General features: G+C 38.8%; 1 protein-coding gene across 1 annotated transcript in view; it reads right to left on the bottom strand.

The window, feature by feature from the left end:
* Positions 1–6,490: 6,490 nt before the first annotated feature.
* COL6A2 (collagen type VI alpha 2 chain) overlaps positions 6,491–14,647 on the bottom strand; it is a 57,185-nt gene continuing 49,028 nt past the window's right edge. Inside the window, exon 28 of the mRNA XM_083350759.1 lies at positions 6,491–9,504. Coding sequence (XP_083206885.1) covers positions 8,897–9,504 — 608 coding nt within the window. The 3' untranslated portion in view covers positions 6,491–8,896. The remainder of the gene's footprint in view (positions 9,505–14,647) is intronic.

Raw genomic sequence — 14,647 nt, 5'->3', positions numbered from 1 at the left:
CCATTGCTCCTGCACTTTGGGCCACTTTTGTTGCTTGTGGCAGGCAATGTGGCACTTTGGGCCACTTTTGCTGTGGAAATGGCCCAAAGAGCCATGCAGTGTCCTGCTATGAGCAGCAGAAATGATGTAAAGCACCATGCAGCGTCCTGCCAGGAAGAGCGGAAATGGCGCAAAGCACCATGAGGCATCCTGCCAGGAGGAGCATTAATGGTGCAATGCACCACATGGCGTCCAGTTGCAAGTGGCGGCAAGCGGCCACAGAAGAAGTCAAGTAGTGGCTTGACAGATGTCGGGGTGTGGGAGGCCTGGCTGTGGTGGTCCTAAGGAAAGACATTCTCCAAAATTAAAATCTGGAAACACAGTATATACTACTGCTGTGGCATTATGACCATGGAAAGGTGTACTGCATTTATTCTTATGTACCTAAAGAGCAAGACTGATGGAAGCATGTCACTCTTAGAAGAAAACAACCAAGAGCAAAGCCCCTACTGTCTACCCTAGCCCACTCCAATGAAGCCCCTCTGGAACTGAACAATTGCTTCATAGCTTTCCCCTGGAAGAATATATACAGAGACTCACAAAAGAGCATCCATCAATGGTTTCTAAAAAAGGAGGCCCAACCCAGTATTCCAGACTTCCCTAGAAAAAAAAAGTGAATATTGGTGATAGGAGATTCAGTTCTTAGAGGAACAGACACTATAATCTGCAGACCAGGCAGTCAACCTAGGGAGGTATATAGTCTCCCTGGAGCAAAAATCAAAGATGTAACTGAGTACCTTAGTAAAATAATCAACCCCTTTCTTCTCCTACATGTGGGGACCAATGACACAACAATGAATCTGAAAACAATTATGAGATTACAAACATCTAGGGAAGAAAGTTAAACACTTAGGAGCACAAGTGGTATTTTTATCCAAGTGGTATCCAATGAGAGAGCAAAGGATTTTACAAACGAACCACTGGCTTAAAAACTGGTGTCGTCAACAGAACTTCATCTTCCTAGCCATGGTCTGCATTACCTAGATCACAGGTCTGCAACCCGTGGCTCCGGAGCCGCATGCCGCTCTTTCAGCCGACTCCTGCGGCTCCCAGTCCTCTGCCATGTGCAGACCCCCCCCAAAAAAAGTGGGACTAAAAAAGTTCAACCAATCAATTCAAATATGCAGGGTAGGTGCATATCTCGCCTTGGCTCCACTCTTCAAACCCTGTTCTGCGCATGCGCGCATGTACGTGCATGTGCACACATTTTTTGCAGCTCCCAGTTTTTCCTTTTGTGAGGGAACCGGTTCCGAATGGCTCTTTCACTGTTTCAGGTTGCTGACCCCTGACCTAGATCAAGGGCTACTGGCAAGGGATGGACTGCACCTCACAAGAACTGGAAACAATGTATTCAGAAAACGACTGGCTCATCTTATCAAAAGGACTTCAAACTAAAATTGAGGGGGGAGAGGGGCCAAACCGCAAGACCTATAGAACCTAATTCCAAGCAAAAAACACTAGATAACCAATCACATAAGGAGGAAAGGACTAAAGAGAAAAAAAAATAAAAAATAAAAACTTAATGAAATGGAGAGTATTGGAAAGAATGTAAATCCCAGTTACAAAGTGGGAGATATAAGAAACATAACCAAGACCAGTAAAGGACACAAATGCCTAACGCTCAAAGTTTAGGAAACAAACGGTGAATTTGAAATATTAGTACATGAAAGCAGATATGATACAATACGGTTGCCATTACTTAAACTTGGTGGGATGAAACTCGTGACTGGAATGTAGTGATGGAAGGATACAAACTATTCAAAAGAAACAGACCTAACAAAAGAGGAGGTGGAGTTGCATTATATATAAAAGATCACTACATCTTTACAGAAATTCACAAAACCAAGGATGAAAACCTCCTAGAATCCATAAGGGTCAATATAAAAGGGAAAACATGACATTACAATAGGTGCATAATGCAGGCCACCCAACCAAGCAGAAGAAATAGATGAACTCTTTGCTAATCAATTAACAAATGTATGTAGGAAACATACCACAGTAGTAATGGGAGACTTTAAACTACCCTGATATCAACTGGAAGATAAACTCTGCAGCAGGTGGGAGATCAAACAGATTCCTAACCAACTTAGCTGACAACTTTGTCATCCAAAAGGTAGAGGAAGAAACTAGAGGAAAAGCTATACTAGACCTAATTCTTACTAATAGAGAAGAAGTGATAGAGGCAGTTGAAGTTGCCGGAACCTTGGACGAAAGTGATCACATCATACTGGAATTCAGTATAATGCAAAAACAAGCAATAGCATATAATCCAACCAGTGTCTTAAATTTTAAAAGAGCTGATTTTAACAAACTTAGAGACAGCCTAAGCAAAATTTTATGGATAAAAATCCTAAAAGGGGAAAATAACTCAAGAAGCGTGGGAAACACTGAAAAATATAATCATAAAAGCCCAGTCCAACACAATACCACTAAAAAGAAAAACAAGAAATCCAAGAAGAAACCAGCATGGTTGCACAAAGATCTCTCTGACAAACTGAAAGACAAAAAGGATAAATACAAAAAATGGAAAGAGGGACACATAACTAAGGCAGAATATCAGCAGATAGCCTGAATCTGCAAAGATGAAGTCAAGAAAGCAAAGGCTCAGAATGAACAAAGACTTGCAACAAAAATCAAAGATAATAATTAAAATCTCTTTCAACATATAAATAACAAAAAATTCAAATAAGCAGTTGGCCCACTAAAGAGAGAAGATGGCAAGGAAGTAACAGGTAGTAGAGAGAAAGAAGAGCTGCTTAACTCATTATTTGCATCAGTCTATACACAAAAAGAAACTGTAGCCCAACCTACCAAAAGCACAACTGTAAAAGACTAGAAATAAAAATTAAAATACACAAGAAAATGGTAAGTGAACACCTGTAAATATAAACCACCTGGATCTGATGGATTACATCCTAGAGTTCTGAAGGAGCTGGCAGATGTTATCGTGGGACCATTGTATTGTATCTTTAAAAAATCTTGGAGCACTGGGGAACTATCAGAGGATTTGAAAAGAGCTGATGTAGTTCTCATATTCAAAAAAAAGGGGGGGGGAAACAGACCCAGAAAACTACAGACCAATCAGCCTAACATCAATACTTGGGAAGATACTTTGGAAAATATTTTAAAAACATCTGTGAACATCTAGAAACGAATAACATTATAACTAGTAGCCAATATGGGTTTGTTAAAAACAGATCATGCCAAACCAATTCTTATTTCATTCTTTGGCAAAGTGACTAAATTAGTAGATCAGCAAAATGCTGTGGACATAGTATATTTAGACTTCAGCAAGGCATTTGACAAAGTAGGAGGGAAGTAAGTAGTGGGATACCATAAGGTTCTGTCTTAGGCCCAGTACTCTTCAATATCAATGAATGACTTAGATGAGGGAATAGGAGAACTCATCAAATTTGCAGATGACTAAGCTGGCAGAAACAGCCAACACTGCAGAAGACAAGCTCAGGATCCAAGAGCTTGGGCCTTATCTGAAAAAATGAAATTAGTATGGAAAAAAGAAAGGTTTTACACCTGGGCAGGAAAAACCAAAGGATTACAGATTTGGCAAAATCTGATTCAAAAACATAACTGTGAGAAGGACATTGAAGTCCTAGAGGACGATCACTTAAACATGAGCGAGTAGTCTGTGGCAGCAGCCAAAAAAGCTAATGCAATATTTGGTTATATAAACAGAGGCATAGAATCAAAATCACATGAAGTATTAATAAAAGGGTAAAGGTAAAGGTTCCCCCACACATGCGTGCTAGTCGTTTCCGACTCTAGGGGCCTGTGCTCATCTCTGTTTCAAAGCCGAAGAGCCAGCACTTGTCCGAGGATGTCTCCGTGGTCATGTGGCTGGCATGACTAGACGCCAAAGGTGCATGGAACGCTGTTACCTTCCCACTGTAGTGGTCCCTATTTTTCTACTTGCATTTTTACGTACTTTCGAACTGCTAGGTTGGCAGAAGCTGGGATGAGTAACAGGCGCTCACTCTGCTTCGTGGCACTCGGGATTCGACCCGCCAAACTGCCAACCATCTGATCGACATGCTCAGTGTCCTAACCCACTGAGCCACCGTGTACCTTGAAGTATTAATACCACTTAATAAATCCTTAGTATGACCATACGTGGAATACTGCATCCAGTTTTGGTCACCACATTACAAAAAAGATGTTGAGACTTTGGAAAAAGTGCAGAGAAGAGCAACTAAGATGATTAAAGGCATGGAGACTAAAAGATATGAAGAACGGTTGCAGGATTTGGGAATGGCCAGTCTAGAGAAAAAAAGGACTAAGGGGGCCATGATAGCAGTATTCCAGTATTTGAGAGGCTGCCACAAAGAGGAGGGGGTCAATTTATTTTCCAAAGCACCAGAGGGCAGGATAAGAAATAATGGATGGAAACTGACCAGAGAAGCAAGCTGGAATTAAGGAGAAACTTCCTAACAGTGAGGACAATCAAACAGTGGAACAGCTTGCCTTCAGATGTTGTGGGTGCTTCATCATTTGAAGTTTTTAAGAAGAGACTGGACAGTCACTTGTCTGAAATGGTATAGGGTCTCCTGCTTGAGCAGGGGGCTGGATTAAAAGACCACCAAGATCCCTTCCAGTTCTATTCTGATTCTTGATTCTTATCCTGATTACCTGGTCTCTTCATGATACTTTCTCTTTTATAAGTGTATTCTTTCATAATTCTATAAAAAGCTGCTTGGATCATACTATTTCAGTTGACTAATGTTACCTGACCCTTGTTTGGAGGCCTTTGCTTTCCAAAAGTTGAAAAGGACAGTCAGTCTTTGTACATAGATTAAAAAAACCCATGCTCTTCCTTGGAGAACCTGCAGGAAGAAACTCTTCACCAGCTGGTATGAGGCTTCCATCTCCAGTGGGAGAGATGAGGAGGGCAGGGGTTGCTTCTGAGGACATTGGAGGGCAGCAGCATCTCTCCCATCATAGAACGGAAGTGGGATTGCCTGGTTCTTGTTTTTGTGTCTCAGGCTGCTCTGGAGAAGCAGCTTCAGCTCATAATTTCCCATAGCAACCATTTTACTTGTTTTTCATCTTGATACAGAAATGAACACACAGTGTGTTTATAAAGCACTTGTGATTAAACTATTTTTTTCATTACTCAGTTTTTGTCAATGAGTAACCCTTTGCACTAGGTTCAATTATTTTTTTCACCTGAATAAATAAGTTGGCATTCTCTACCACTTACCGTATATAACTCAACAATGAATAAAATTCATACAGTATCACTGATTGCTCTTTGTCCTACTAATCAATTCTAGCCTGAATATACTTTGATTTCTGTTCAAATTCTATACCAAGGGAACTTTCTATAAGAACAGGCAAAATGTGTATCTTAAGTACAGTTGTAGAGATCTTTTATGAGCTGAAAAATCCCTGTACGTGGAATCTTGGCATCTGTCAATGGCTTGCCAGTCGAGCAATTTCCCCCAGTGTTGCCTTTCCCCTGCAGGACTCACTCCTAGTTATTCTTTTACAGCACAAAGTAATAGTAGTATGAATAGAATATGGATAGTTGCAAAAAATCCCCTTTCTCCATGAGCAATTTTCATAATCTCCAATCCAGACTTTTTTCTTTATTATTTCTATTATTAATAACATATATATGCCACTCAGTGCTCAGCAATTCTGTGTGGTTTACAAATTCTTTAAAACATTTGAAAATATGGAAGCAAAAATAAAAACCAAAAAGAATAAAAATGATAGAAATGATATTTTTTTTCTTTGTCCCTTCTCATAAAATTCTTCAAAGCCTTAATAAGTCCCTTTTGTAAATCCAATATAGGAAAATTATCCAGGTCATGGTCACAAGGCAAAGAATTTGGCTATTCTCTTTATAAATCTGGTTGTAAGAAAGATTAGTTTCATTGGCCCTGGGCTCACAATGTTGCATTGCTGACATGGGTCTGAGTGCTTCAGGGAAGAATGTACCTTTCCTAAAGTTTTACAGTATTGTACACAATGTTCACAATGGAAACCACAGGAAGAAACAAATAGAAATTAAACAGTTAATACAGAAGTTAAATAAATAACGAAAATAGATGCGAAACATCAACAACTGTAATAAACTTTAATCATTTTTTTTACTTTCAGCATAGTGGCAGTTCCAGCATGACTTCAGATTCAGACGCAAGGACTTTCATCCCAGCATGAGTATAGCTCTTCAGGAACTCCCCACGTCAGTCAGAAATATTTTAAAATTCTTCCATTCCTTTGTGCAGGTAATTCTCGATATACGACCACAATTGAGCCCAAAATGTCTGTTGTTAACTGAGACATTTGTTAAGTGAGTTTTGCCCCATTTTATGATCTTTCTTGCCACAAGTGAATCACTGCAATTGATAAGTTAGTAACCTGGTTGTTAAGTGAATCTGGCTTCCGCATTGCTTGTCAGAAGGTTGCAGAAAGTGAACACATGAGCACCTGAATTCTGATCACATGATCATGGGGATGCTGCAAAAGTCATTACTGTGAAAAATGGTCATAAGTCACTTTTTTCAATGCCATTGTAACTTTGAACAGTTACTAAATGAACTGTTGTAAGTCGAGGACTACCTGAACATTCTTATGCCCATGAACTTGGTGAGCTCTAAATGTGTTGAACTTCAGTGTAAAGGTGTAGACTATATGTCCAAGTCAAAGAATTTAGACAACTAAATAAAGTGGCAGTAGCAAAGTATTTCCATATTTTTCTCATAATATCAATGGAACACGTTCATATAGTACCCAGGAACTATATGAACTGCACTTGAGGGAGGCATTATACAAAAGCAAAGACTGTAGTACAGTGTTAATTAAAAAAAAGCTCTTCCAACTCTAAATCACTATAAAATGAATGACACTAATATTGTGAAAAAAGTTTTTATTTATCAGGAGTGCAATTTTGGCTCAAGTAAGGATGTTATTCCAGAAACACTATTTCAGGAATACATTGACATTGGGTAGTCATTGCTCATCAATTAGTATGGCTTTGCACAGTGGCAGATTGGATAGTTCATACTATATTTCAGAGAAAGTATAATCTATGATTTACGAAAGAATGAGATTATTAGTAATTAGAAATAAGACCAAAGACACATTTTCCCTAGAAAATGAAAGTATAAAAAAGGCACTGTAATGTGGAACAAAAAAAACTCCCAAAACTATTTGGAGCTAGAAGTGTGCAAACCAGTAAAATATTCTCCCTGTTAATAGGGCAGAATTCTGAATTGCAAACATATGTTTGTAAAACCATATTTTGGATTCATATGTTCATATTGTATGGACTTTTTATATTCATCTTCCTTGTTATGTAACGCTTCAGTTGCCCCTCCCCCATCTCTTTAAAAATGTAGTCATGTTTTCTTTCAATTTTCCATGTAAATTTGCAGGCTTTAACAAAATTGGTTCTTATGCAATTTCCTTGATTGGGGAAAGCAGTTTGATGGAACTGTTTATTCTAATGCAGACCTAATAAAAGCAGAATGCTCAAATTCAGTTCCGATAGACTCCTTTATGCATACAGTAGTACACTTTAAATTGGGATTCAGTTCAATAGTGGTTATCATCATTATTGTGAAAAAAAGAAAAATGGACTGCCTAGTCAAATCAGGGAAATTCCAGATTTATACATGGAACACTGAAAGTTGATGGCACTTGGCTTCAATTAAATGTAGCACAAAATGCAGAAGAGAATCCAGCAGAATCTCTTTATATTATACTGAGGTCCATTTTCAGTGAAAGACTCCTTCCTTGGCAGTAGAAGAGTACTGGCAGAGGAGGACTGGATGCCATATCTTATCAGTACAAGTAATCCCCCACTTACAACCAGTCACTTAGTTATGACAGACCGGCCCAAAAGTGATTTACAACTCAGTTTCAAAGTTCAACCTCACCCCCTCCCGTGGTGCTTGGCAACCAGCCCGCATTTGTGGCCATTTGCAGCACTCTGCAATTTACGTTTTTGCCAGAAACAGGCTTTACTTCCAGTTTCCAACAAAAACTGCCTCATAGAGAACAAAGGATTTGCTTAACGACCATGACACTCACTTTATGACTGCTGTATTCACTTCATAACTGCCATAAAAGGTAATAAAAATTGGTGGGTCATATAGAGATTTTCTTTATAACCATTGTGACATGACTAATTGCCAGGCTCAATTACAGTCGTAAGTTGAGGACTACCTGTATAGGAACAAAGCTTCTTTTCCTAGACCTTTCTAAGATGAAATAGCTATAGATATCTTTGTGAAGTCCATTTATTACGTGCATCATGATACAGGGGAGACCATCCAATGTTGCAACCCTGAAGCAAGTACATGGAAAGAAAGGAAGGAAGGAAGACTAGGTGTTTACGAATGGAATAGGCCAAGTGCAAGACTCAGTACTGATAAAAATATTTTCTGTTATTCTTTCACCTGCAAAGTATCTCCTTTAAAAGAAAGGAAATGTTAGCATCACAGTCAAGGCACAATGGAATTACCCGTCTACCAGTAAATGGATGAGTGGGAAATAATGGGAGAGGAGGGTTAAGATGGATCCTTGGGGTAGCTGGAGATGATAGTTCTTTATGCTTTATATTGAATGCACAGTTCCTCTATTCAGCACCAAAAGTATTACAATATAAACATCTTAAACAATGTTTTAAAGCATGGCAAATGATACTGTGGTGTTTTGTAGCCTCCTATTATTTTGTTTTCAATTAGCACCATAAACATTATTTGAAATGAGCCTACCAATTTTGAATATAAAAATAAATTCCCTTAAAAATTTGTGCCTACTGGCAGCATACTTTTGCTAAAAAAATGTGTAACAATATAGGAGTTTAAAAGCTTCGGTGTCTACCTCACAACTAACAGATCCACTTAACAAATCTATCAAAGAAGTCGGGCTGGGAGAGACTTAGGTAGTCCTTCTCCCGGAAAATGGCTGACCGATCTCCTAGACTGATCTTCAGCAGGACATCCATGTCTACATCACTGCCTAGGGCCACGACTGTGGGCATAACATTCTGCTTCTTCATGGAATCAGTTGCCTCTTCCAGGTTTTTGTTGCTTGTAATACCATCTGAAATGAAGACAAAGGAGAGCTCTGCATTACGCCGAGCTGCCTTCTGCCTGTCTTGTGTGCTGATGACAAGGTTGTTGACAGCATATATGATGGCAGATCCAATGTTGGAAGAGGAGTCCAAATATTTGATCTCAGCTAAACGATCTGTGATGTCAGTAATATTGTATGTCAGTGGGAAAACTATGTCATGTTCATCCTCATTTCCATATTGTAGCAGAGCAATGCGTGCATTCATGTCGTCACTGTCACTTCTGGCCAGGGTGAGATGCTCAGCCACTGCTTCTATAAAACCATGGGCCCTGCGAAAGTTCTGGCTGCCAATTCTTTCAGAACCATCCAGGAGGAAGACAATGTCAACTGGGCGCTGTGTGCACTGGGCAACAGAAAGCTCTATGAGTCGGGAAAGGGAAAAACAAACAAACAGACAATCAGGACTCTAGAATACATAACTCAAAAAGTTGGGGAAAGGATTTCATTCCATTCTGAGCTTCTAAGACTGGAGATCAGGTAAGGGAATGTTTATTCTTTTCTCATCTTCTTCCCCCATAACATAAACCATTTCTGTAACTTCATAGGGACACTGAGATTTTAAACTCTGAGAATGGCAGAGTTTAAAAATCAGGTGCTGTGTGGAATGGAAATAAGATCTCACCCATGCAACCAAAAAGAAAAAAGAACTTGTAAAGCTAAAAAATGGAATTCCTTTGGAATTCCATATGCCCATAGCCCCTTAATAGTCAGGGGTTTTAACTGAAGAACATTTTTGACCAGTATATTATTATAGCATTGAATATATAAACAATTCAAGCAATAGAAACACTTAAGTTTGATTAATTTTGTGGTGTGAGGCATTTATCTTAAAAAGCATTTAAAATAGACGAGGCAGGAAGACATATGTAAATATCACCACAGCCAATAACTTATTCACCAAAAACTATGAACTTCCCTGAGTTTAAAGAGTAAAACATAGGAAAGAGGCATTGTTTGGTGACTATGTTTTCCTAATGTTACTTTAGTGCAAAGAATTTGAGAAACTTTGCAAGTTTGCAGTTATAATGGTAATGCAAAAATAACCTTGAGACCCATTCTCACATTTATGGTTTTCATAGGTCCATAAAGCAGATAAAAACTGAATGAAGATCATAAGCATAGTTACAGTTTCACTTAGTGACTACTTTAGTTAATGGCAGTGTTTCTGGTCTGAATTGTGGTTGCTAAACAAGGATTATTTTTACTTTGAATAAAGCCTAAACCCAACTAGATTTTTGTTTGAAAAGATATATTAAAGTTGCAATAAACATTACTCTATTAGCCAAGGTTTGCACTATTTATTGAGATTTCATCTCTTTCTCTTTCACATACGAAAGCACATTGCACATATTGCTCTTGACATGATTAGCAAAAATGACAATAACAAAAAGAGAAAACGTATTCATAGATCACTTTATGGAGAATAAAACTTTTACTGGCAAAATAAATTAATTACAAACTTTTACCCAAAATAAAATCATTTTTGTACATTAATGTCTCCTTGGGAAGAGCACTCTAAAAATTCTCCAAATCTTTCACTTGTTTTCTTTTACATCACAACTAAAACAGATTTGCACAGGGGATAGGGAACTTTGCTGAGGTTCCTTAGCACTGCCCATGAATTGCCAAAAATGAAATAACAAGAAAGAATTTCCATTTACTCTGTTTCAAATTATTTCTAAGGTCATGAAGGGATTTCTACGGGTGTGATTGAAGCCTACGTTAGTGGAAGTAAACAGAACAAAACTGCGTAACTGTACAGACAATATGACAGACTGGCCAGGCAAGTTCCTGAGCATGAACACTAGTTTCCGAGTGGAATTTTCTTCAGATTGAGTCAGTTTATAAGGAGCTTATCAACATTTAACCAGTAGATATAAATGGTGGACAAACTTTACAAAATAATTAGATTATATACCTCTCCATATATTTTTTTTCCAGTTATTACTATTTCTATGGATGCCAGGAAACATTATAGGCAACCAATTTGTGCCAAAAGAGAGGTTCTATTGTTTTAAAGTATTTTGTTGTTCAACTGCCTGGATGATACTGTGCCAAGTCTTTCTTTAAAGTCACTTTTGGCCTGCTTACCCATTATTTCCTGGCATTATTGCACGTGGTGATTTGTAGCCTTTTTGTGGTGACCTGCTGGCTGAGTCAGGCATTATTTGAAAAATACAGGACCAGAGGTAAAGGGAAAAGCCTATGACACATCTATCTCTAGGCTTTCCCCCAAAATGAGTGTTAATTCATATTCTTTTCCCCTATGTTTTGGTCCACTCACACAGGTTTCTTAAAAGTTGCCACCTGCGTTTGTAAGGGTTCACAGAAACAGAGAATTGGCAATATTATCCTCTGCACCATTTATCCTATTAACTGCATAGCCACTGACTAAGGGCCAAGTAAAGAAATATGGAGAAAATGTAACATTTCTTTTCAAGTCACCTCTCTCCCAGTAAGCAAGGAAGACTAGCAAGCAAAGAGAAATGTTATTAGCATAATATAAAATGTTAAATGAGGAAGGATAACTAGGAGACAATAAGAAACTGAGCAAATAAAAACAGAGAAAGATTGCATCAATATAATTTTTTTTAGCTTCACCATCCTACAGTTCATGCCTTGAAACTAGAATCCAATCAATTCCAATTACCTTCACTATGGTCTTTGACAACTCCAGACTGTAAACAAGATCATTATATTAGTAGATGTTCTGGTGGACCACCACTTAATTATGAGCCAGAGTGTACAATTAATTAATGAAATAGCTTATCTCTTGGGATTGTGGGTGCTCATCATCACTGGAGGTTTTCAAGAACAGACTGGACAACTATTTGATTACATTTGTGTAAGGCTCCTGCCTTGAATAGTGGCGTCAGGTTTGGTGTGAAGCTGCTTGGTGTCTAATATAAAATGTTTTAATTTGGGGGCCCTAGCCTTACTTATCTTTAGCACATTTTTAAAAAAATGCTTAGAATAACTACAGATAGTCCTTGACTTATCACCATGATTGAGCCCAGAATTATGGTCATAAGTCATGGCGGTTATTAAGTGAGGCTGGTGAGTCTACACTTCCTTTGCAGTCATTAAGTAACCACATGGATCATTAAGTGGAGCATGGGGTGCACTGCAGCACCTCCCAGCTCACACAGGGCCTGCCCCAGTCCTTTCAGAGACTTTCCCACCACAAGGCAGCCCTTGCATAGTTTCCCTTCCTCCTGAGTGTGTCTCTTGGGCCTCTTCCCCCCAAGAGTGTGTCTCTTGGGCCTCTTCCCCCCATCATGCCTCACTCCGCTTATCTTTTTCAAAAATTACCTTTGGGAAAGAGAAGCACCTGCTCTGCTGCATGGTGGTCTCCTTCCTATATAGAGCTGCATGGTGCTGTCCAGAAGCAGGTCCATTTTGGTAGTGACTGCAATTCTTGGGTCATTTCTGGATGCCCCAAAATGGTGCCTGCTTTTGGGACAGCACCATGTAGCCTCTGTATAGAAAGCCTGCACAGTGGATCAGCTGTTTCTTTTTCTCAAACTTTGCAAAAGAAAAGTGAAGCAAGGTGTGACCAGGCAGTAGGGAGGAGAAGGCTCATGGGTGTGGGACCCAAACAGGCCCAGGGCCTGAGAGGACCATCTGGCTAAGAGGAAAGCCCAAAGGATCCAGAGATGGGGATGGGGAAAGTAGACGGGTGAGGGCAATAGCAATTATTTATAAGGGCAGACAGATTTCCAAGCACCTGAATTTTATTCATAGGACTGCGGGGGTGCTGCAACAGCCATATTCGGGTACAGATCGTTAAATCCCTTCATTCAGCACTGTTGTAATTTTAAATAGTCACTGAACAAATGATTGTAAGTCAAGCACTACCATTAAGATATTATTTTGATTGATGTTGGTGGTCCATATTCATATCTCCTTCCTTCTAGAAAATGCAGGGTCTATGTTGAAAAACAGATCTAGACACGGACATCTTCCAATACTTTCAAAGGGAGGCACACTGCAATAGCCATTTGGTTGCAACCTTGTTCTCAATTAATCTCCAAATTCATTAGACAAGAGCTTGCATATCTAGACACCTGCTACGTTTACAGGAATGTTCAGGATAACTTTTAAACCCATGCAATTTGCACCAAGAGTTGGAAATCTTTTCAGGGCCATGGAATTCAAAGAATTTCACATCTTCAATTACCTCACAAATGCTCATTGCCATAACATTGTAATGTTGCGCACTCTTACATGATCTCTGACTTCTGTGCATGATGCTGGCCATTAGTGGTCTATTGGTCTTGCAAGAAACTGAATTTGCCAGATTGTATTGGGAATTCTAGCCAATATTCCAAAGCTACTATTGAAACAAAATTATTTGTTACTGCTCCTATAGGACTGGAGTTGTGAGGAAAAAACCAGCAGAAACCAGCTTGTTCATCTCCTCATAGCAGAATTTCAACCTGAATACTGTTTTCTTTCATGATATGGCAACTTGTAGGATATACTGTACCTCTGTCACCTTTATCTTTTATGAATCTGCAGAATTCTATAGAATCTACATCTTTTTCTACATTAAAATTGCCTCTTGCAAGCCATTTTAGGACATAGCCATGCAGCCATTTCTCCTGGAAATTAACTAAATCCCCCTCCCTCTACCCGATTCTAATCATAAATGGATTTGGACGTCTTACTCTTTTGAGAGTAAAGATAAATTTATATAAAATTTCTGTTGGCTTTACATGCAAAGTTTGTATCAACATGCATCTTGAAATAAATTTAGAAAATTATTATGCGTGGAATATTTTGTACAAACTTTTTGCCTTTATGGAAAATTCTACATTTGCCTCATATAGTTGGAATGGTGGAAGAAAGAAAGTTAGCAACAGAAACATTACTGATTATGGTAATCTGTCACTAAGGGAAGTTGGTATAGAATTTAGTATTGCAAAGTAAACTGAGGTTGCTTGATGAAGCCCAACAGGTAATGGAAACCACTGCATGGGATTACCTACCAAATCATATACCAAAGCTCTTGGAAGTAAAAGAAAGAGACAGACAGACAGATATCTACAGATAATTAGTTGGCAGAAGAAGGGACACAAGATATCCACCAGTTCTTAAAAAGCAGTTATGGTTAGACATATGATGGTCCTGCCATGGTTTCAGTAGAGAAAAAGACACACATTGAACACTTAGAAACATTCCAGGTGGCAACTTAATTGCATACATCATGTTCTAAATTCTATTTGGGAAGTCAAAGTGCAGAATGTTGTCACTCTTCTTAATTTGGATTTTTCAGAGTAAGGATGTTAAATGTTTTCTGGAAGGGAGCCACCATTGGTCTGCACTCCAAATATAGCAAGCATTTCATATACCATATTAATTAAAACATAGGTGACCCTTGCTTAACTTTGATAATTGGGACTATTTTACATTTACATCCACACCACTTAGCGACCGAGTTGCCAGTCCCAACCATGATAACTGGGACTGTCAACTTATGATGGCAGTTGCAGCAGTCCCA

This window comes from Vipera ursinii (genome assembly GCF_947247035.1).
Source record: "Vipera ursinii genome assembly, chromosome: 1".
Lineage (NCBI taxonomy): Eukaryota > Metazoa > Chordata > Lepidosauria > Squamata > Viperidae > Vipera > Vipera ursinii.
Note: the sequence above shows the minus strand (reverse complement) of the source record. Positions and strands in the feature narration are given on the sequence as shown.